Consider the following 25,272-nt stretch of genomic DNA (forward strand, 5'->3'; position numbering starts at 1 on the left):
CCGCGAGGAGGACGTGCCTCTGATCCACCAGGAGTTCAAAATCCTCCGCAATCAAGCACCATCACCTTTCACTACGGCTTTAAAACCCGGAGCTGAGATGTATTAGAAATCTATAAATGTATATGATGGGCCTGGTGGAAGATACTGTTCCTTTGGGTGAATATGAGAAACATCAATACAGCGATATACAGCTACATTTATTAGAGCTCTCACACTTGAAGGAGAAATCGGTCTATTGATGAGTACATTTGTCTTCTGAACATCATATTCACAGGCCTATTCACACAACTGTCTCACGCAAGCAGCGCCTCATAAGCACTCGAAACAAAGAGCCGGGCTTTCATCACCACAAGATCAGTAACACACAAAAGCACACTTTCAAAGTCAACTGTTAAAAAGCAGAAAGCTACGCAATACATTTCCCCATGTGTTAGAGTGTTTCATACGAGAAGTGGTTAAAGCACATCATTCACTGGGATAACAGTTGACTATATGACCCCACTTGAGGAGCACAAAGCCTCACATGGCTTTACCACATCGCTGTATGGAAAACAATCCTATTCAAGCAGAACACTAGTGCTGATATTCCTACCGCGCTCATCAGAACAGCCTCCATTTCTATTTCCAACAGAATCATTCACAAAGACGCCTGTCAAAAGCAGGTCCACTTTAAACACCCAGTAATACACGTAAGAGTCAATATAAATTTAGATCATTGGATGCTCACTCCTGTCTCTAGAGCGTGGGTATGTGGGTAATGTGTAGAGTTGAACCAAATCTGCTGAATCAAGTCATTTTACGCTTTTTGTTTACATGCCATTGCCAATTTAACAGCCTCTGGAAACTTCGGCGTCTCCAAGTCCCGCGGGATTCGGCAAGTGATCGCGCTGTCAATCACAAGCTGAGAGAGAGAGAGAGAGAGAGAGAGAGTGCTACAATCATCATCGCTTCCTTCGCCTCTCTCCCCTCCGACTTCACACGCTGCTATAATTACAATAGGCTTTCATATATCAGGCCACAAGGAAATTAAATGCATGGTAAATATTAATAATTTATAAACCAGACTCTAAACAGACCTGGCTTCCAGCAGTCGTTCTTTAAAAAATGTCAATAGGACTGCATGGCCTTAAAGATTAGTTGGAGGGTATATCAGATGTTCTGAGGGGCTGCTGAAGTCTGAGGGTTCCGTTAACTTAGCTATGAGATTGATCCATATAAACCCCAGAATGAATAATAAACTCATAATCTCCAGCACAAACACTGTCAAAGGTTCAAGACCTTCACAAATCCTACTACATCTTCCCTTCACACCAGCACTACCTTAATGCATACTGCAGGCACAGAGGATTAAAGACCAAAAGAAATAAGCAGAAAATCAGTTTTTAGATTAAACAAAGAGTCCAACATGGACAGAATTGCAAATGTTCTAGCATTTGTGTGTGTGTGTGTGTGTGTGTGTGTGTGTGTGCGTTTGTGTGCATGGTGTGTATTTGGGGTTGGCAGGGTTAAGTATTAATAAGCCCACCTTGCTGAACATGAACTGTACTAATGGTCTACCATAGGCCAAAGTCTATTGGGCAAAATCTATTAATCTCAAGATTATGCTGAAAACAGAGGGTTCCAGACAAGCCAGTCTTTGAGCTCCTTTGACTGGAATGTAATCTTTCCCACCAAAAATTGTGCATCACAACTTTTCTCATTCTTTTGAGAGAAAAAAGAAAAATAAGCAAGCAAAGAAAATGGTTTCCAGGGAGAAAAAGGAAGGAAGGGGGGATTTGGTAGAAGACGGCTGTAATGCAAGAAGGATAAGAGTGTCACTGGAAGTGGCTGGGGAGCCGTAGAAATTAACGAGGAAAAGTATGAGGCTCTGGTGAGCAGTAGCGCGAGAGAACGGCAGCGCAGAGGGTTTGTGGCCACCTCTTAAAGGAGATATTTAAGCAACGTGACCAAACACGTGCTTTATTTGTTTCTTTATCGTCTTGTCGGAATGCAATGAGCATCGTGACGAGATTGAAAACCGTGGGAAGCGTTGGCGCCACCCCGTCCCTCCTAGCACCCCCTGTGTGACGGCCGCTCAAACCAGGCAGAACATACATCGGCCCTGTTTGAAATGTCTCCCATCAGACTCGTCCTGATGTTCCGAGGCAGTATCGGAGCGCAGCGCAGTGCTGTGCAGGCATGCTCAGAAAATAAATTCTGCTGGGATTGTCTGCGTGTGTGTGTGCGTGTTTGTGTGTGGTCATGCCAGCAGTCGTAAACGGGCGAGAGTTCCATCAAAGCAGCTCATAAACTTACACGTCCAACGCTGAAGCTTCAGCTTTAGCTTCGCAAAAACACTTCCCGGATAACACGAGAGGACCTTCATTTCCAAAAAAAAAAAGAAAGAAAGAAAAAAAGGAAAAGAAAAAAGAAAAAACCTTGCTGGTCCGGGGCAGGTTGTAATTCATTTCAGCATACACGCTTTCAGCAGAAAGAAAACAATGCTTTTATTTTCGACATCAGTGTGATTTTGCCTTTCGCGTGATTCCTCCTTGGAAATGCTGGGCAAAGGATTACTTTCTAGGAGAAGAGGCCTTGAAACTCATTCCAAAACTATTACTTTCCAATCGCCGGCCATAAAACCTGGATTTAATATGTAGTCTAGTCTCCCGGCATGCATCACATGACTTTACAGTCCAAAATAAAAGCCGTTATTACAGCGTTGTAAGGCAGGGGATCCTCTCATTCCCTCATGCTTATCAGGGCTCCACAGCTAAACAGACTGTGATTTAAACACATTCATGGGCTGTTGTTTCGCTGCGTTGTCAGACAAATTTGATTACGCGAGCAGTTAAAAACCGAAGGCCATATTTCTGCTGCTATCTACTGAGCCAGCGGTGCTGCCAGCAAGCAGAGCAAAAGAAGCGGAATCACATTTACTGTATCATCATGACTACAGGACAGACAGTATGATACACTATAACATATGTTTGAGAGCACTTCATCTTTAATAAAAATATTGTACATTATAGGCAAAGCTCTTGTTTACACCTGGTTACTTCATGAGTCTTGAGGATCAGAATTATAATGTAAAAAGATATCAATGTGTAAAACATCCAAGACACATTAAAAACAGATACAAATCCGATCGCACAAACCACATCAGGTGGTGATCTGAGAAACAGATGTCTATTCAAGAAACATTCAACAACCAAATCCCCTCCCAGTACAACCAAAACAAGATACAACCATAAATAATTCCTGTGCAATGAGAAAATTTGCATATGTCATCCCAAACAGCAACCAGGTATCAGGCGAGTCAGAGACGCATTTAAATGCATGTGGCTGAAATTGTATCAAGCTAACATAAAATCTAAATACTAAAGACACAAAGTGACCAGGTAGAAATGGGGTCAAAAATCATTTGTAACATCTATTTTTTTTTTCCTTTATGCACGGCACCAAGTCAAGTCAAAAACTATTGGTGCCTGGAAGTATTTAACGGACTCTATTTAATAGAGGCTTAATTAGTGTATTTTAAATAATATACTGTTTAACATCTGTTTATCTGTTTTATTTTTAGCCACACAGTTCATATTTTGTAAATAACATTTATTTATTTTATCTACATGTACTTTAATGTTTATCTTATTTTAATGTGAAAGTCTGTACTATGTAGTTTTCTTTATGTACTGTCCTAGGCTGGGTTTCTTTTTTGTAATCGATCAACCCAAGTAATAGGAAAGTGCTTTGTGTGTTTTATTACAAAGTTATACCAAAATGTAATAAAACTATTTCTCACACAAAAAATGGCTTACACAGGAAAGTGCACAATGTCACATTCCATGCACATCTAAATGTTCTAAACAGAACCAAACAGATTCTTCCACTTCCTAAATCTGCGGAAATGCATCCCAATCATCCCAAAGAATGTCCTTGTCCAAAGCAAAACCACAAAGCAAGAAATCAGATTGCATTTGCCGGAACTGCTATTTGACGTCAGGCTTGCGTTGAGCTTGAACAGAAACCGCATCAACAGCGGCTTTGACCTTGACATTAAAGTGCGTCCCGGTGCCTCAGCCCCGGAGGAACAACACATCAGCGATGTACCTGCTCACGCTTCCTTCCCCTTTAAGAAATATCTTAGGCGGTTTGAAAGCTTTAGCTCCTGCAACATTTATCAGGGCGTGAAATTAGCAATTGCTAGGAGCTAAATTGCTGCCTCTTATTTAACGTTGTTGCTGAAAGGTGACATTTAATCGCTGATCCCTGCTTCCAAGAAGTCTAAACACCCAGACATCCAGCCATCGGGAGGAAGAGACAAGGGGGGCTTCAGACAATGTTCACATTATAGATTAGTTTGGTGCGAGTGTGGAAGGGGGGTGGGGGGGTTGGATCGATTGCATGATCATCATCATTTTCAATCTAATACAGACTAACCCCACTTAAATATGTGTTGGTTTGCTGAGCTAGGTCATGCATGCCAAGCAATTGTGCAGAGCAATAATGTCAAATAAGACACAACCACTCCAGGACTACTACTAATACTGCACACTGAGGAGTAGAAAAGAAAAAGCTAACAAATATAAGACTGAATTTGCTGCTTCAAACCAGTATTCTTTCCTAATGTCCAAAAACGCCACTTCTTTCTTCTGTTCTCTCTGTTTTTTTTTTCTTTTTTCAAAGGAGGGCTGACATAAAACAAAAACATTTGGAGAAACTACTTCAGAGCGACCCGCTTCAAAAATCCCCTGACTTCAATTCCGCTCTGCTTTTCAACAAAGCTTGACGGCATGCGCCAAGCGGCTTAGATGAAGATATTTTGAACACCGAGCCAAGCGCTCCAGGCAGGTGTTACATGAGAATCCATTAATATAGGTAATTAACATTAGCCACCATTTTAATTAACATGCAAACTAATTAGGAAATAATTAAGTAACATAAAAATCTGATCTTAATTCTAAATCGGAGGAAGCCGGCTAACTCCGCGCCTCCTTTGAGGGAGCAGGAAAAGGGCTGATTTATTTCGGGGAGGCAGGGAGGGGTGTGAGTTAAAAGCAGGTTGCTTTTCAAAGTGGATTAGGGTGAAATGAAAGAGCAAACAGGCTCGGGATCAGATTCACATAGAGAGGGCTGTGTTGGGCTCTCCTGGCTACTGTTTTGGCCAGATTGCAATTCAAAACACAGGGCCAGTGTATTAGCCACACAAAGACGTGCCAGTAATCATGGCCTGTGTGTGACCGGGTGTGTGCGAGGCAGAAAAAGAGCAAATGAAAAGAGGGTATAGCTTTCGAAAAACTCAAATCTGAAAAAGCTGTGACAGCATGGAAAATACAAATAAAAAACAGTGTTTCTTACATTATCTTTGACTTCATATGGATTTTCTTTTATTTGTTATTATTCATCTATTTGTGCATTTTGGGCCTCAACTTATTTTAAAAATATTGGAATATTTAGGGAAATTTATCAGTAAAATAAAAATTTAAAAAATGATGTGATTTCAAACAGGTGATGTTATCAGTGGCTGTAATCATGATTTGGTATAATAAGAGCATTTACAAATGAGTCATTGAGGAGAAATATGAGCAAAGGATCGCCAGTTTGTCAATAAATGCATTAGAAAACATTTAAAATTAAACATTTAAAATCAATTTTCCTCAAAGACGATCAGGAAGAGATTTGCAAATTTCATAATGTAAAGGGTAAGGGCGCAATATGAGCTGAACACATGAGATCTCTGATCCCTCAGATTCACTGTATCCAGGACTATCATTAAGTAATAGCTGACAGAACCACATGGGCAAACCTATGTCAAGCACTACAATATGGAATTACATTTATAAATGCAATTTAAGGCTTCTGTTTTGCGTAGTAAAGTTTTATGTAAACCATGTCCACAATTAGCATCAACTCCTCTAGGATTTGAGGCATTCTGAGGCATGGACAGACCATCAGAGAGTGGAAATGTATATTGTGGTCAGACAAATGAGCATTCCAGCATTTCCAACTTTTTGGGAAGAAATGGAGGCAGTATACACTGGATGAAGGACGAAAGAGATCATCCAGACAGTCTAGCAAACAGGATCATTTAAAGCATGAGGTTGTGTCAGTACACTGCTGAAGTGGCAAAATTAATGCAAACAAACTTACAGCAGCACATGGGATATCCATGCATTTTTCAACATGACATTTTTGTACACATTGAAAAAGCATGCTTGTTAAAGATCAGTCCCATGCATTTTCTTTTAATTGTGTTTTTCATACTGTCCCAACTTTTCTTTTTTTTTATTAATTCTTGATTGTATATTAAATCTGCCGCCTTCTGCTTAACACATTTAAGGACCAGAAAAGTCAGAAAAGGACTATTCACATGGGTGCATATTGATTATATGGATCTAGCTTCTCTTCTAGCCTCATCGAATACTGTAAACAAACTATAATAATGACTTCCTATTTGACTACAGTATTTTTTTCTGTTTTTTCCAATACTTGAGTGTCAAGTCGATGCCTATTCCCCCAAAAACATGCACGCAGGACATTTGTTGCTGAAACGACTGTGTTACGACCATAAAAACCAGACAGGGACTGGAGGGAGAACGCCTTGCATGAAATAAGTGCTGTTAAATGCTCTTCTTGGCAATCACAGAAAGAAATTGATTTTAGTAATAAGACAAAGAAAGCAATTGTGGAGATCGATGCGTAAAGCCTGAACGCAGCGTACGGAGCCAAGTTTACTATTTCATTAACAGTAGGACAAAACTCCAGAACCATTCGCAATGACAAATGCCCGGGACCATTATATGCACATTTCAGGTAAGTGCTTCAGGCCAAGTTAAATTCGATTTCTCTGCCCCATTGTATCTCTATTTATTATTTGTTGTATTTGTTCCAGATGGTACAGGCTGGGGCTGCTGAGAGAGAGCTGTTCCTCCAGCTCAGGAGAGCACAGTCCCAAATAAACTCACCAACACTAAAACCTACTCCAGACTCCACGCTCTAAATGCTTTTACCCCACCACACACACACACACACACACACACACGGTCACACACACTAATCAATGCTGCATTTCACTCTCCAAACTCCAAACACATCCACCTCAAGCTTAGCATAAACAACGAATGTCTCTCAGCTCACTTTCAAAGAGGAAAATGAAAATTTTATTGTAGTCTCATTATTAATCACAGCAGAAATAAAAAAAAACGAAAATCCAAATATACTGGGAAACACATGCAAGCTCACACATTCCTGCACACACACACACAAACACACGAGTCTGCCATACACCACAGAGCACCATCTGATGACCTTGGTCTTCATTAGCTGTGGTTATGGGCTGTAAATGGCCTGTCTAAAAACGCCCTGCTCTGTGTCTGCATGTGTATATGTGTGTGTGCACGTGTGCGCCGGCGTGTGCTGGCGAGGCGTGCGGCAGAAGGCAGACGGCAGGCTGGGCAGGAGGACACTGAGGGGTTAACGTGCTGAGGAGAATCTTAAGCTGAGCTGTGACAGCACCTAAACGGCTCTGACACCTCAGCGTCGCGCTCACTCCTACCAGTAAGCCACCTTCAAAGTTGCTGTCAGGTAAATGACCTTGTATTTCATTAACTGATAATTAAATGGATTTATTCCACTAACGGTTTTAATTAAAATGCTAGAAATATTGATTACCTCTATCATCTCTACTCCCCCCAGATGAAAAAAGGTTTTAGAACTGTTTATTTAGAGAGGGGAGAGAATTAAATTAGATTGAATCTCTAAGAGACCTAAATAACGCGTCTCCGTTTTTCTGCTGCCCAAGCAGAAAAAAAAAGAGGTTTACATTTTTTAATGTTTAATTAATTATTTTGAAATCCATTTTTGCTTACCTTGATATTTAATTAAAATATCATTTTAAAACCTAATTAAATCCGCCGGTTTAATCTGAGGGGCAGAGGCTCTATCAAACATTGAAGGCTGCCAGTCCTGGAATGTGCAGCCAGCCCTGTGCCGTGCAGGTGTGTAAGAAGTGGAGCCGCGGATGCTGCAGGAAACGAGCTCACGGCAGCCGCTGGTGTGGAACCGCGCTATTGCCCTAATGCATATTGGATTCCCTGCCGAAACTAGTGTCATCAGAGCTCAGAGATGCCACAGATAGCGCCTCAGCAAGGCCCCCACGCCTGCTGATGGACAAACTAATTGCGCATGAAATCAAATATGATTTGTAAAGGGGGTTCATATGAAAAACAACAACAACAACAGGGGAAAAAAAGCACAGGCGAGTTCACACAGCTCCACACTGTGGAGCCCAGTGGCACCCCAGAGTGCTCGACCAGGAGCTAACATAGCGGCATCCCAGCAGATAGCGAGTGATGTGCGAAGTTCTGCAGCTCTGCGCTTGCTTCTGTTATTTTTCCTCCTTTTGAAGCATCTTTTGAAGATGTGATTATCACTTAAGATATGCATGTGTCTTCATAGAAAATGCAGCCAAAAAACAGAGAATCAAATTAGTTTGGCAATTGTGAGCAAGCACAGATCCATCACGCCAGAGTTTTCTCAAAAACAAGAAAATTAGATCAGTCGTACTCATTTATTCCCCTCATGGGTGGTATGAAAACATTAATGTGTTGTGGGGGGAAATTAGCAATAATCATAGGGCATTTTGTGTAATTCCAAACAATTAAGTATAATTCAAAGTCAGCTGTGTCATAGACAGAAAGAGCCCTGCCTATTGTTGACAGGGGGAATGTTTTTGATAAATGCCGTTTAAGATTTCAGTCTATAGTGCTCTCACGTAAACAGATGTAGAATGTTGAGAATAGCAGCAGAGAGACAGGGAGAAAGGTAGAGCAGAAGAGAAGAGAAAAGAGAGAAACATTTTGTGTGTGTGTGTGTGTGTGTGTGTGTGTGTGTGATTGTGTGTGTGTGAGACATAAAGAGAAATAGATTTCAAAAGATGTGCAAATGATAAAAAAATAAAGGAAATGGAATAACAAGCAAAAACAATTCTTTAAATACAATGTGTGTGTATTTGTGTGGATGTGGATGTGTGTGTGTATGTGTGAGTGTGTGTGTGGGTGTGAATAGAAAGCCAAGGCTTTGAGAGAGCAGTCACACTGGTACTAGTGTGAGATTTCCACCAGTACAGCAGACACTGCAGATCCACTCAGGAATCAAGATTATCCAACTTATGCTCCACAGCCTGATACCAGTCAGATACCAGATAACTCTGATGAATGATCATTTATTTAACACAGTAAAGGGAGACAGAGTAAAGAGCTTTGTGTCGCTCTGTTAAAAGCATTTTCTAAGTTGAATTCATTTTACAGTCTGGGATTTGTCAGGCTGACTAGTACATCATAGTAAAGTATAATATAATTTCCCTAAACTAAACACAGAGAATAGTACAGCTGTGCCTGTTAGCAAGTTTCGCTATTACAGTACTGTAATACAGTCAATCAGTACTGTAATACAGCCTATAAGTCAATCTAATATAGAAACAAAATTTAATGAAGAAAAAAAAATTAAAGTCACCTTATATCTACACTTTTTCTGCATCAAGTAATGGTTCTTTACATTTAAAAGTTCTTCATATTTACACAACTGTAATTCATCACTCATAATACACACTGTGGAGGAAGCACAGTAAAGACTTTTAACACAGCTAACTGGATATCCCTTCATCAGTTCATCACCCCAGTACAGCCCAGTACAGTGAGTATCAGACCACAGCAGGACTCTCCATCAATCACTATTGGGAAATGGTTGATTCAGGTAAAAGGAGATTGCCAATCAGTACTGGCCCTAAAAACACCAATCCATAGTAATAATCCCTCAAATAATCATGTAATAATCAAGCAATCTCAAAATTAGATATAATAAAGATGTATTATATTTTGACTAGTTTATACTAGATGTAAGATGCATTTACGATCAAGATAAATCTTTTTGCAATGTATTATGGAATGTATTAAGAAAGCTCCGGTTTTCAGATGGCCACAGTTGATCCCTTTAGAATTACTTTCGTAAGAAAAACCTACAGTACAGGCAAAATTGACCCATCACCAACAGACCAAAAGTCAATGTTGATCTGCAAATGTATTTTTTTTTACATTATGCTTTTAAATCATGACACAAGCTAACAAAACTAAAATTATTTTCGTTATATTAGTTTGCCCATCTGAACAGAGGGCAGCATAGGATATTGACCTGTCAGAGAGCTCAACACTGCACAAATCCGCTATGCAGGCCATAAAAAAACACTGAGAATCAGATCATAGAGAACGGACACACATCAGTGGCGGCACACCCATGGGACAACATGTACTACACACTCCTCAAAGAGCCCTCGTACGCAGGCCTTCATGTAGACCTCCCTGGCTTTTACTTACATTTGTGTTCAAGGACACTATCGCACAGAGTTACAATATCACAGCCGGAGCATAAATCACAAGTAATCCAGCAGACAAGGCGCTCTGTGTTCGGAGAAAGCCCAGCATTTGTAACTGCCACAGTAGCGTAATGGATTTCATCAGTTGGAGGAAAAAGCTAGAAGCAACACCAGGTTAGGATCTAAGGGGGAAATGATAGCTGTGCATTCCCAATGAGTGGAAATGTCCGAGTTATTATCAGCAGCACTGAGACAGTTTATTGGAAACAGATAAAAAGTGATGTATTTTTATGGTAATGTTGTAAACTGCTGTACATTTTTCATTATTACTCACAGTTTTTTTTTTTCTCGATTTTGGGCTTTGGTTCAAAGCCTTTATCCAAAGAGACACCAGTTATATCATAAATATTGGAGATGCTGTAACACAGTATGCTGATGCGATCTGTCGTCTGTATATTTAGGGCCAGATTTACTAACGCTATCCACGCATGTTAAAACAGTTAGCACATGCACACGCTTCCAGCGGAATGATCCACGGCCGGCTCGTGACAGTTTCTCCGCCAAGCGATGTGCTGTTATTAGTTTTGCTCAAGCTGAGAACCATGTGACAGACAACACTGTTCAAGGATGTCAGCTCCCAGTTATCTTACAGTAAACAGTTTGTAGCATAGCGTAGATGCCACAGTGTGACCTAACAAGACATGAATTTCACACTTCACGTTGGGCGTGCATTCGAGCTCCTACACGCGCACACACTCATACAATTCTCAATCATGCCGGCTGTCCACCGGTCCTATTCATAAACTGTTCCCACTCAAGGACATGCAAGGGCTGCGGTGTGTCTCAAGAGGAAGCAGTTTGTTTCAGTCAGCGTGTGCCACTTGCCGCTTGTTTTAAAGAGATGATGAAGATTTATCCATCTGCCATCCTTGTGCTTCATCTTCAGGCAGGTTTTCTTTTCTTGGGCCTTTTGCTGAATTCCATTTACCTCAGAAGTTGGATGTTGGAGATAGGAATGATGTCACACACAAGTTGTCATGTTCCATTAAAAATTTCTGATGATTTTACACTAAGCTGAAGATTTTGTAGTTTACAACAACTGCTTTTTTTTTTGCTTTCACCAAAAATGTACTGCTGTTTTATGGTGAATGACCAAACTATGTCCCACTGTTTATATCCATTTAAAAGCATTGTTAGCAATATTATTTTGCAGCAGTATGTCCACAGATATAAGGTGGACTGCACTGTGTGCACTGTCCAACTAACATCATAAGACACAGACAGATAAAAGTACAAATGTAAAATACTGTATAATACCACTGTTTTTATTATTGTTAATGTGCAGGGCAGCCATCATGGATTCTGAGCTCAAAGTCCTTCCTGACTTTCTGAGTAGGAAACCTGATTCGTGGGGGCATTTCAGTCAAAGTTTCTTACTCTAAACTTAGAAATTCCACAATCTGAGCTCAAACGGAATGCAGCATTTGCTCTGACGTCATCCAGGCAGCCCTAACAACAGGGCCGGCTACAAACAGAGCCCGCTCTAATCACCAGTCGTGATTCTACACAGTATAATCTTTTACAAGTCGCAGCATCTGTCCCTGCCGGCCATAAAAGCTGAAGAGAAATAATTACAGCTCATCAAAGAGCTCAACTGCACAGGGCGAGATGCTGTGGACGAGATTTCCTTTTTTAGACGTACACTACACCTGCAAGATGCGAGATACACATACAGCCCAGGACAAAAGCTAGCGTGTCGCTTCTCCATCCACCCTGAGTCCTTTGGAATATTTTTCATGAGAAGAGTTTTTTTTCCCCCTTCAGCCTCTTTCCCGTCCTCCTGTTTTGCTTCTCATGCATGGCAGCCAGCACACGCAGCTTCAGCGCTTTGGCCAGATTTCAGGAGGAAAAGATCCAGAGGGCAGACATTAGAATTTTATATCACTTCAAGACAGGAGAAAAAGAGAGAGAGAGAAAGAGCAAGAGAGAGAGAACATGAGCCTTCTCTGACAGTGGGAGCGGCTTCGGAGCGGGTGATGGGATGCGTTTTCGCGAAGCGTCTCACCTGAGAGGCATGCTTAAATCAGCAGCCGTGATACGGTAATTCCAGCGCTCATATTTCATAACATGGATGACAGCTTTATGTTTACCAGATTGGCCATAAGCATTAGAGAGACAGGGAAAAAAAACAGGCAAGAACATGAAGAACAAAGAAGCAGGGACATCAAGCATGCTAGTCGATCCGCATCCACACACTTCTGAACAGGAGCAGCTTCAGCCTGCGAGAAACCTGAACGAGAAAAAAAAAAAGTTTAGCAGCAGCTCTGGCTAAAGTACAAAACACAGAGCGACTGCATTTCCCCTCCACAGCCAGAGAGCTAGAGGAAATGAGCGGACACCAGGCTGGGCAGCGAAATGAGTTTATTCACAACTGCATCGTGCTCAATTGCTAATCCACTGTGCACTCTGGTCCACTGACTACAGTGTATCTCTAACACCTGCGATATTAATAATACAGCGAGCCGCCAATTCCTTTCAGATGGCTATCCTTCCTGCTGAAGGCTTGTTAAATATTCATTGACAATTATTCCACAGTGACTGAAGGCTAAGTGCTCAGAGAGAGAGAGAGAGAAGGGAGGTGTGGGGGGGGGGGGTGAAGAGAGAGAGAGAGCTATACAGATATTGATGCTCACTTCTCTCAGCCACAGCCTGCAGATCCCAATCACACTCATGCTAGAGAAACCAATAACCGATAACAGCCTACCAAAGTGCCAAGGTTCTGCAGCCATTAGCAAATGAACAAACACGTCGACAACCTGTCCGAACAGCTGAGCCATAAACGAAGATGACTGAAATGGCTGGGATTTGGACTCAAGTGCAGTGAGGCTGCAGATCTGGTCTACAGTGATTTTTCACCTGTTGCAATAAAACTCACTGTTAAATTAATTTGAAGACAATGCCTGGATTGTTTTTGTTAACATGAAACAGATACTACACTATATGGACAAAAATATTGGAAAATCTAAAAAATGTACATGTACATAAGCTTTGATGACACTCCATTCTAAATCAATAGCCATTAATATGCAGTTTAAACACACTGTGATACATAAACAAGTGAGAGCTAGCCAGAATAAGGTACAGGTTCAACATGGTGTACTTAGCTTCCAACATAAAAAAGTGATCTTAACTCAAAATATTTCTTAAATTGATTAATCCTATCCTTAGATTCAGCAGAAATGTACTAAATACATTATTTTCAGATATTATTAAGTATTCAGATTGAAAGATTTATTGAACTTGTGGTGAAATAACTATTACAGAAATCGGTAATTGATCCAACTACCCCCTTAATCTATTACAATTATATTTTTTATGGTCTAGGTTGTAACATTTAAAATTATTTTTAAACATTTGAATCATTAATCAAAAACATAAAAAACATTAATATGTGCCACACACTGCCAAGACAAGATTTTAACAGCTTTCATTCTTTCAATGCTAGGATTTTGGCTCTTGCTCATGAATATTCATACATGCAAACATGTTGCCTCTGATTAGCTAACAGCACTGCGAGGCAGCGAGACAGACAGTTAGAAAGGTTTTAAAATAAAAATATTTTTACAATAATTACAGTTTTTGCCGTGTGTTACTTTACAACATGTGTAATGCCCTATGTGCAGTTAATTAATGCTAAGCGCAGTTCAGCCACTGAGCTAGGACTTAGAGTCTCTGTAAAATGTGAAATCCATCTGAGATCATATGTCAACCTATGTAGGTGGGCAGTCCAGGTGCAGAAAGTAGAAATGGATGTGGATTTCTATTTTTTACTAGTTTAAGCAGAACTGTTCTAAAATACACCTATCTATCTCAGTTGTACTTGGCTGGTGGTGTTTCATAGACAAATTTTAACCATTTTAGACACCTTAGCTCTGAATTACTGGGCAAAGCATATAACACTAATTACTATTATTGTTATTTGCACAAATAACACAGGAATGAACTTGAAAATAATAAAATTAAAAATGAATAAAAATAACAACTAGAACTATTGTTTTAATGAAACCGTCTTCGTCCTTGTACCAAAGCAGACAAGCTAAAGCAAATGCCAGCCTGTGAATGTAGATGTTTTAGTAATTTAGAGCTGGGTTGTGCCGTTCTTCATAAAACGGTTTTAGACAGAGTTTAAACAGCTTCCAGAGGGAAATGAATCTTCAGGAAGCACAATATAAGCATCAGAATGGGTGCAAGCAGTGTGGATTGAAGGCTTCCTGTGGCTTTCTCAAAATAAAAACCAAGATGCAGAAAAAAGAATGAGAGTGAGGCTATAAAAGAACACAGTAAATGACTGATGTATGGGAGCTTGGTGTTCATTGTAGCAGATTAAGTGGTTTTAACATGTTTGGTTACAAGTAGTTTGCAGCCATACCATAAATCACAGTCTTGTAAACATTAGAATTTGCAGCTTTAGTCAGGACTGGGTGAGATAGGCAGGAACACAGTGTATTTTATGTGTGTGTGTTCTTTCTGTTTAAGTGTAACATATTTCTGTTACAAATCAAAATCTGTTTCATATGGCTTGTATCGCAGTTCTTAGATGGAGTTAGCTACTGGAGAAAAGCATCTTTGTTTTTGTTTTTTAGCATCTTTTAATTACTTTGTTGTTTGTTTTTCACCTGCACCAACAGAATATGTCACTGTATGCTTTGAAACCTTTTCAATCTCATTCTGGTCTGTTATGGATTTTTGCACAATTTAAATTTTCACAAATACTTGAATGGAAAAAGATGCTTATGATCATCATTTCTTTCAGTTTATATGTAAAGAACATTTTAGCACTGTCACCAAAATGCAGTCAGTATAGAAATATTTAATTCCAAGTCATTTTAAAACAGGTCTATTGGCCTAGTCATTGAGAAATAACAATGTAAAGTTGCAACATTCAAATTCTGAATTAAAAAACTTAAGAAATGCAAGCTTTTATTTTGCAAAAGCCTCAATATACAATTCCACCAACTATCTAGCCACGAAAAAAAAAACACAATTTCTTATTCAAAAATATTGTAATTTATTTCTGACCAGCTATTGAGCAGAATATGAATATTTTAAACATCTACAATCTGATCACTAGCCATTTATTATTTTTAATAGCAGTTTTATTTGAGACTCTAAAGATATTGAGGTAAACCACTCCACAACTGTGAACATACTTTGCTGGAATATAGTGTTGTAGTATTATTTATTAATGTGAAGCTCAAATGAAATGGTGTATTTGTTTTGTTTTTGTGTTCTGTTTTCTTGATTGTTTATTCAGACTTCAAAGACAATAGCAGACATCACATATAAAATAAAATGAAGTATAACCGCTGATAAAAAAAAAGGATCAAGGCTTCAGAGAAATTCTGAAGAAAGCTTTCTATACAGTGCGTTATTTTCCCCCAACAGAAGAAAAGTCAAGTACATTCCAATAACACCACACCTCAATATCACAGTATGCTTATCAGATTAGTCTTTATCATATTGTAACTGGAGTCATTAAATATTCGCAGGCATGGCATGCGGACAACCCGCTAACCACAAAGGAAATCAAAGTAATAGTTTCTTATTGCGTTGTGCCTTTTCACAAAGGCTCTCTGATTCAAATAATTACTGCCTAAAGTGCTCCTCCATGCTTTACTTGTAAGCAAGTTAGATCATCTTTGATCTGACTGCCAAGTGTCAAAAGCAGAATACAAATAGAGGAAAATACATCTGCTATATGTGTGGACTTTATATAAAATATATCAAAACATATCTATAGAACAACAGAAAGAAAGAAAAAAAAAATATATATATATATATATATATATGTATATATATGACACATGAACACAGGTTTTCATTAAAGGTAGAGCTTTACAGATTAATTCAGCTCTGAGGCTGAATCTGTGCACCGTTCATAACAATAAAATCATAATGTTCTCACTCATCTCTCTATGAACTCCAGAACGGAGCAAATACGGAAACAGAACGAGAAGGAGAAAAACACAGAGATAAAAGACAGTCCGAGACAATTCACATCAACTGTGAAGCAAACAAAGGAAGATGTTTATGAGAAGCAGATTTCAAATCCTGTCTTTAATGTTCTGCAGTCCATTTCGCATCCACTAACAATATTCGTTTCAAAACACGGTGCTCATACATCTAATTTGGAAAAAAAATTAATAAGAGTTAAACCCTGCCTGCATATTAATTCATATCATTTGTGTGATTAAATATTTGAAACTGTCTGCAAAAAACTAGGCACTATTAACTTTTTCATAAAACATTCATTTCAATTGTCAAACTGCCTTCGGCGAAAAACACTTAGAGAGGTATGTCATTTTAACTCACTTTATAAATTACAGCTGGAGTGCCTTTGCATGCTAATACAAGCAGAGAGAACCAGAATAAATTACTACTTATTTGGATCCTTGATTGTATTTCATTTTTCACTTAGGGCCCAATAAACATTTTTCAGAGCATGTAGATGAATGTGATGTCTGTCAGAATTAAGCAAAACTACTGTTGAACAAGTTCTCCCGACTTCAAGAAGGATTTGCAAATTAAGAATAGCATATTTTCAAAGGAAAGGAGACGCGTCGTAATCTCTGTTCAAACAGAGTCTTTTGCTTTTTCGCTAGTTTAGTGTTCATTTATAGCTTTGCTGAAATGTACCATGGCAAACATCCAGAGGTGCAGAAGTGGAGAGGAACTTTTACTTTAATAAAAGTGTGGGTATTTCAAACACTACTTAAAATAATTTTAACAGTATAATTATAAGAAATACTGATTTTTGGGGTGTTTTTGGGGGCCATACGATGGGTACATGCTAACTAACGAGCCACCATGAAATCCAAAAATAGACTAAACACTTCGACTAACCAACAATCAGTAGCCATGGGCATCAGCATCTTTTTAAAGGGATATCTAAACAAGCCTGATGCAACAAGAAATTTTAGGGAAACAGCCATGGTCTAAGGAGTACTTAGTGTACTTAGTTGAAAGTATTTTTTGTGTGGGGAAAAATAATACAAAACAGAACAAGTATAGGTCAATTTAAATAACACCCAAGTAAAGTAAAGTACAAGTCTTCCAATGTAATACTTATATATAAATATAAACTAAAATCACTACAGCATTTTCCAACCCTGCAAACATCAATATCCAAGTGGTTTCTGAAAACTACAGTATCTACAAACTTGCCGAACTCCTGACCCAGTCTGAACCCTTAAAACCATCTAATGCACAGCATGTCAAACTGCACCTAAAAACTCCTCAAAACTGCACCTAAATACGCATCAAAGTCTAAAAAAGTCCAATCAGAATTCTCAAAGTTAGCGCTAATATTAGATTTAGAGCAAACCTGACCATGAAGCGAGGTGAACCTGTGCGCCTGTGCATAAATCGGGGCGTGGAGGTGCCAGCAAGCTCCTCTCCCCAGACTTTAAGTGCCACCTCGTGTAATTTCATTTTCACCAGCAATAACCCCGGGTCACTTTTTAAGCATGGTGACTTTGATATACCTAAGACTTCTCCATATGCATGGTGGGCCTGTGTGTTGTGGCACGGCTGCTGTTAACATATGCCAGTGAGCAGAATGGGGGTGGCGGAGGTGCACGCAAAGCCCCCGCGTCCCCCTCCCACTGCGCCTCACTCAGCCAGCGAGAGGGGTGAAATGGCGGCCCTGGGGCAGACAAGCTGTCTCCAAGCAGCCTCTGATAAGGGTCCTGCCTGCCTTTTACATATATACATATGACAGTGGCAGAATATGCCACAGACACCTGGCAGGGACCAAGCTCAGGATGCAGATACGCAGAACGCTCTGAGCCATGCAGGAGGTCCCCAACACTGCCGATAAACCTACAGGACAGGGCTGCATCTGGAAGTGCCAAGCCAAATATATAGAGCAAATGTTGGAGTGTCGTGGCTAGGTTGTTAACCCGGAGGCCATTCTGACAAGCTGGTTACAGGATTAGTTTGGCCAGCGTAAAATAACACACTCTAATCGAGGGCCGATGACTTGGAGAGGGCTGAAAGTGCTTTGGAGAGGTGCTCACCTTTAGAAGAGCCAGTGGTACATTCCATCGTGCAATCTCACCTCTGCCCACATTATCAGAATTAGAATCAGAATAAAGTGTGTTCATTTGTAATAAATGAAATAAATAATTCGTCTTTACTGGCCTCTATATCCTTATTGATCCATGCTTAGAAATCAGGGTTCAGGGTGTAGGAGCAGACAGGTAAGAGACCTCCTGTTCAAGGAAATGCACTGGGAGTTCAGTGGACTTCAAACAGTAACCTTGGCTCTGAACTCAGAATACTGTGATTAATAATACAGCTCTAAAACAAACAAATGAGCCACCACCACTTCATTGTGTACATTAGGACAAGTAAGTTTTAGGACTAAGAACCTGTGTATTAAACCCAGATGCCTGTGATTAATATTCAAGCAATAGATCAACTGAGCCATCACTCCCCCATTGTGTATACAAACCCATTTAAAGACTAGAAATGAGGGTTTTGAACCTAGAACTCTGTAATCATTGATCCATCAAAAACGAATTACTACCTGAAGATGAGGAATCACATTACAACACTAAACCAACTGAGCCACTCCACTCCATCATGTACATTACTCTGTATTAGGTGTACAAATATGGGTATTGAACCCAGAACAATATGATCAATATTACAGCTCTAAACCAACTGATCCACCATTGTACCATGGTCCATGGTAGCAGACCTAAAAATGTGGGTTTTATACCTAGAACCCTGTTATTGCTGATCCATCAAAAAACAACTTATCACGTATGGTATTCTGTACCCCTGCTGCTGTCTCCCCATGGCCTCAGTTTGTTGTGTTGTTCTGCTCAAAAACACAAATAAAAATAAAGCACAAAAAAAAAACCCAGATCTGAAAAGCCACCACATACCCATTTATGTAGGGATAAGGTATAAAACAGGTACACCACAGCAATCAACATAATTTCTATCCATATTGTGCTTTCAGTAAAACACTGACACTTTGGGAATGACCAATTGTACTTTTTTTCAAATGATACAGAATTGAGCAAATCTTTGAATATTTTTAAGGTCATAAAAGGATGAATATAAAGTAGATTTTTTTCTTTGGTCTAAAGAAAGAAGCTTGAGAAAGACCGTAGCTGACTAACTAGGCTAACACACACCAGAGCGCAGCGTCCCAACGTTACTGTACAACACAGCACATAACAAGCATTCTATAATCCGAACAATGCAATCATTACCTACACAAACCCACAAAGCATCTTCATCACTCGGTTCAAACATATCAAGCTCTAGCTCTGGATCACCTCACTGCTCTGGTCTGGACATAGCAGACAAGGGTTTCCTCACACTACACACACATACACCCACACACACACCGAGGGCTGAGAGAAGAAGAGGGTTCCCCTGAGCTCTGCCACATCACCCATTGCCATATTCAGCACATGTTAATAATCCCACCTCAATCCCTGCACACATGTAGGCCACCTCACAGCCTTATCCTCTCTGCCTGTGCTCAGATATGTCCTGACATTTAGCTAGAAGGCTCCTTACATGCTGCTGGAGGTGTATTACCATGGCAATATGAGAGAAAAAGACTTCATAAGGACTGGAGCAATTCAGTGACCGACCATGCAGTCAGCAAGACACCACCAAGCTGCTTCTGATTGATCCATCTTTGTTTTTCTGAGTTTATCCTCTCTACTTCTCTACTTTTCTACTTTTCTATTATTTACATAACTGTGGAACGATTCTGCAACGGAGAATTAACGATGCACCGAAATGGAAAACTGTATTTATCTTGGCATAGTTGAATAATGAGAGTTTGGTCCATGGATCTGACATAATGTGAACCGCAAACATTACTGTTCCTTGGTTTCCACAGTTATCATCAAGTGGTGGAGTGGGTTGTGGAAGAAGGGAGTTCTGTGAGAGAGAATGAGAGTGTTGGAAATGTGTAGGGAAGAAAAATCCAATCCATTATATAGGAAAGCTGTGAAGTCTGCGAGTCTGACTCTGTGAAGATCTGTTAAAGTAAAGATTAAACAAACAAAAAAAGCCTGGGGAACACCTAAAAAATAATGGAATGTACTCTTAGATGTTTGTTTTGTTAATGATCATTACAAAAAAAACACTAAGCATTTCTTTTTCACTACAATTTTAGCAAAACAACAATGTAGACTCCTAAAATTCAGCAATATTGCACTACTGATGCTCATTATTGTAACATGAGCTCTCTTTCTTTCTCTTTCTCTTCCTATGTGAGGCACTATCTCTTCTCCCTCTCCCCCTTACAGTTTAATTAGACGGGAATAACTAAAGTAGACAGGTTTCCCTCAGGATTATCATTTGACCAGCATCCAGCCTTGCTGGGACATTACAGCCTTCCAGAAAATAATTCAGATAGCGCAACTCAACACCGAAATGTGGGCGAGAGCATATGTTTCCAGCAATAATAACAAAGTGTTATGACTGTCAGGAGAGGCGCGCCCTGCTTTGCACACACCTTAATGACGTTCTGGGGAAAGGCTCTGTGTCTGGGCAGCGTGCTATATTACTTCTTTGACAGCTAGCATTGCTCATCGGTGTGCCGTTTTTAACCAAAGCAAATTAATGACCGCGAGCAGCACCTGTTGTAGTGTGGCATTAGAAATTAATGGCGAGGGGGGCTCGTCATTGGAAAGACCGCCTTGACAGCAGTTTCTAAATATTGTTTAGTCTGAGAAATGTGGACCTGAACAGGCACTAAGAATTCCCCATACCGCCATCACCACGGCTCAATGGGCCATAAGGTGGTTGGAGACAGGCACTTAAGCAGAAGTTTCCTATAGAGGATTCTCATCAACATTTGACCTATGTGTGTATATGCAACCTTACAATATGGTACAATCAACTGACACAAGGGAACTTATGGAGCCTGACCTTCATGTTCAGCAATACTAATGCATTAGTAAGCGCATGCACACATCAGCGGATGATGGTTAAGGGTTTCACTTAAGATGAGATAAAAGATGATTTTTCAAGACGCACTTGATTCTTCAATAAACAAATAGTATTTCAGAGTTTTTTTGTTGTTGTTTAGTTTTTCTCAGAAGCTGGATCACCTACGATCTCCTTTGGTGCAACAGCATGCTGAGGCCATTGTAACGATGAAGACCTTGCCTGTGGTTCAGACATTAACAGTGGCCTTGAACTTGACCTTAGCTCGTATCTCCCCCTGCACATATTTACCCAACCTTTGTCCTGGAAGCAGCCCTGCTGCCCCTTCTGCACAGCAAAGCGAGGAGATTTGTGGCTCCTTGGGTGACCTTCCCCCACTCCTCCGGCCTGCCTCTAATTAGGCGATGCATCTGATCATCATTAACAGCTCTGAGATAATGAATCACTTGCTCCTATCTCTCTGTTAATTCGCTGTAACCAAGCGGCTAATGGCTGTCAACGCTGACTGATCACACTGATTGTGGTGACTTCTAATTGCAACAAAACAATTTAAAAGCAACCCGGCTTTTTATGTCGCCCACGGAAAAAGGGAAGGGGAAGGAAGGAGGAGAGAGCTGCTCGGCGATGGAAGAAGGGGGAAAAAGATGAGACAAGAGGGAAAAGGAACAGCCTGGCTGTGGATGAAGTAGGGAAGATTACGGAGGAGTAGGAAAGCGGAGATTGCGCCCAAGTGCAGCTCAGCCTCCCTGGGGAAATCCAGCTGAGGGGATGCTAGATGCTGTCTGCTGTGCTGCCGCACCCTTCACATGCGACACAACCACAGAGATCAGCCTCTTTCAACCCCCCCCCCTTTAAACACATACACACACAGCCCTCCGACAACACCCAAGGCCTCTAATTGGAGTGCAATTACCCAATCACAATTGACAATTAAACAAAGAGAAATTGGTACCCAGAATGACTACCTCTGCAATTACACATTAAGTGCAAGGTATAAATTGAGTTTCGCACATGACCTGCAAAGCATAATTGTGTGTTTGTGCCTATGTGTGCGTGCGTGTGTGTGTGGGTGGTGCAAATGTTGGCAAAAGCTATCAAATTATTCATGCAACCACACAGGCGTTAGCGCTCATTTATGAACACGAATTCCATATTCACATCATGCATATCATAGGCGTGCCCCCCACCCGCTTCTTCTTCTTCTTTTTCTCCGAGTGGAGCGCCTAACTGGCGAGCTTTTCCTTTGGCCCTTTCCTATGCTAACGGGCAGCCCTCCCCTGCCTGGCCTGGCCCCTGTGTTTGTTTATTTTGCTGAGCGAGCAGCGAATAGCCGCGGGCTAGCCGAGCGGAGAGGAGCGAGGGGTGGTGGGAGGAGTGAGGAGAGGAGAGCCAGGGAGAGATATAACAGAGGAAATAGCTGGACTGTACCTTGGGGCTGGCATGGGGACCGAGGTCCACAGGGTCCTCGGGGTCTGGAGAACCCTCGCTGGCCACAATACGGGCTTTGATGGTGTCCAGAGTTCGCAGCATCCAGCTGTGCTGCCGGCGGATCTGCCTCTGCAGCTCCTGCCACTGGTGCGCGATCATCTGGAGCATGTCCTGGAGACCTGAACATTCATACACACAAACACATGCGTTATCACACTTTATCACTGTGGAACAGATAAACATAAACCTACTGTCATCATGTCTAGTGCCAGAAATATTGATTTCTAAAATCTTAAAACTATATGAATATGATCTTGTTTTCTTTGCATTATTTGAGGTCTGAAACCTCAGTGTATTTTTTGTTATTTCAGGCATTTCTTATTTTCTGAAAATAAATGCTCTAAATGTCAATATTTTTATTTGGAATTTGGGAGAAATGTTATCCATAGTTCATAGTATAAAACAACAATGTTCATTTTGCTCAAATATATACTGATCAGAGAAAATAATTCAGTAACTGAAGTGGTCTCTTTCCAGAGCTGTATGTATATATATATATATATGCAAACACACACAGCTTGTGTGCAGAATCCTCAGGACTTTACAGTGGTCTAGCCAGTCTCCCACACACGTCTCCCACCAGTGGCCTTTAACGAGCCTTTAATGTGCTGTGATTCCTCCATTTATCATGCCTCACATTTAAACACCACCCCAACACCCCACCTCATCTTAAGCGCAGCAACTACAACCACATATTCCCTACTAATAACACCCCAAACATTAGCCTAATCACTACTATCTACAGCTTCATTCTCTAAGGAGCGTCACAATGTGGTTTAAAATGGTAGCATGATATTTAAACATTACATTGAATTTTAATGTTTTCTTACAGAGCAGTCACAGGGAAGAAAATTAATCAGAGTTTTTTTTACTCACATGATAGCATAAACTCAGGCTTATTCTGTACTAAATACAGCTGGGATTCTCAAATCTATACTGAAACCCTACCTCTTCTTGCTTTGTGTCTTTTGGTAAACCTTTCATTACAAGCTACAGTTCCTTCACTGGTATTGTATCAGTTTACATAATTATCCCTGTTCTGAATTAACCCTGTATTAATCTTGTACAACTTTAATTATAGATTTATAACAGAGGTATCCAATCAATATCTGCAAATGGAAAGTGTGGCTTCAAAAAATGTGTTTTTTATTCCAGCCAAGTGGAAGTATGTGACCAGATGTATAAAGACTGACCAAATGATTAAAGAAGTGAAATCCACACCTTTGCAGATAAGACTAGACACATTTGATATCTGGTTATTAGTGTTATAGTGTTTTTTATCCACTTATATTGCAAACCATCCACCCATATTTTCTTAAATGGCTTCTTTTTTCTTTTTTCTCTTTCCTTATCTGATTATGTTCACAAGTATCTGGCTATATTTAAAATCAGAAATGTTATTTTTTTTAAATACACAACATCATACAGCTCTGGCAAAAAAATAAAGAGACCACTTAAAGATGATGTTTTCCTTGATTTTACTAAATTAGAAAAACCTCTGGAATATAATCAAGGGAAGATGGATGATCACAAGCCATCAAACCAAACTGAACTGCTTGAATGTTTGCACCAGGAGTAGCATAAGGTTATCAAAAAGCAGTGTGTTAGACTGGTGGAGGAGAACATGCCAAGATGTGATTAAAAACAAGGGGTATTTCACAAAATATTGATTTCTGAACTTTGAAATGAATATGAACTTGTTTACTTTGCATTATTTGAGGTCTGAAAGCTCTGTATTTTTTGTTATTTCAGCCATTTCTCATTTTCTGCAAATAAATGCTCTAAATGACAATATTTTTACTTGGAATTTGGGAGAAATGTTGTCAGAAGTTTATAGAATAAAACAACAATGTTTATTTTACTTAAACATATACCTATAAATAGCAAAATCAGTGGAAATGATTCAGAAACTGAAGTGTTCTCTTATTTTGTCCAGAGCTGTATATTAACACAGAGACAAAAACACTTAGAAAAAGCCTAAGAACTCAATGTCTGTGTGAGTCTGTTTGTGGATGGATGCTGCTGCTTGCCTGGCTTCTGGACCAGTTTCTTCCACTGGTTAAATGTGCTAATATTTTCCATAACCCTCCTAACCCCTTTTTATTACTTCGTCTCTGTGTTTCTGTCTCAGTGCTGGCCAAATGTAGCTAAATAACCTGTTTAGGAGCTGTCCTGCTCTGCATCCTGGCTTTGATTCCTCTCATAATAATAATGAGCATGTGTCCTGTACTCACGTTTATATTACCCAACATATCTGAAGGGCAAAATTATAGAAAGTTATTTTTATTTATTTCTGTAAAAAAAAGGACATTTAATAAACTATGTAAACTGACATTCACTACTGACTTATATGCAAAAACAAATGCTAAATCATCCCTAGATCTATCATAGCTGTGTACAAACTGTGTACCTGACCTGATACTTTTTTTACTTATTTTTGGTAGGCTACT

At 40.0% G+C, this 25,272-nt stretch overlaps 1 protein-coding gene across 2 annotated transcripts in view; it reads right to left on the reverse strand.

The window, feature by feature from the left end:
- Positions 1 to 25,272, reverse strand: part of akap6 (A kinase (PRKA) anchor protein 6) — a 131,495-nt gene that overhangs the window by 55,739 nt on the left and 50,484 nt on the right. For both annotated transcript variants that reach the window (XM_007253777.4, XM_049463301.1), the window contains exon 7: positions 22,763 to 22,941. In XM_007253777.4, the coding sequence (XP_007253839.3) occupies positions 22,763 to 22,941 (179 nt within the window). The remainder of the gene's footprint in view (positions 1 to 22,762; positions 22,942 to 25,272) is intronic.

This window comes from Astyanax mexicanus, chromosome 14 (genome assembly GCF_023375975.1).
Source record: "Astyanax mexicanus isolate ESR-SI-001 chromosome 14, AstMex3_surface, whole genome shotgun sequence".
Classification (NCBI taxonomy): domain Eukaryota; kingdom Metazoa; phylum Chordata; class Actinopteri; order Characiformes; family Acestrorhamphidae; genus Astyanax; species Astyanax mexicanus.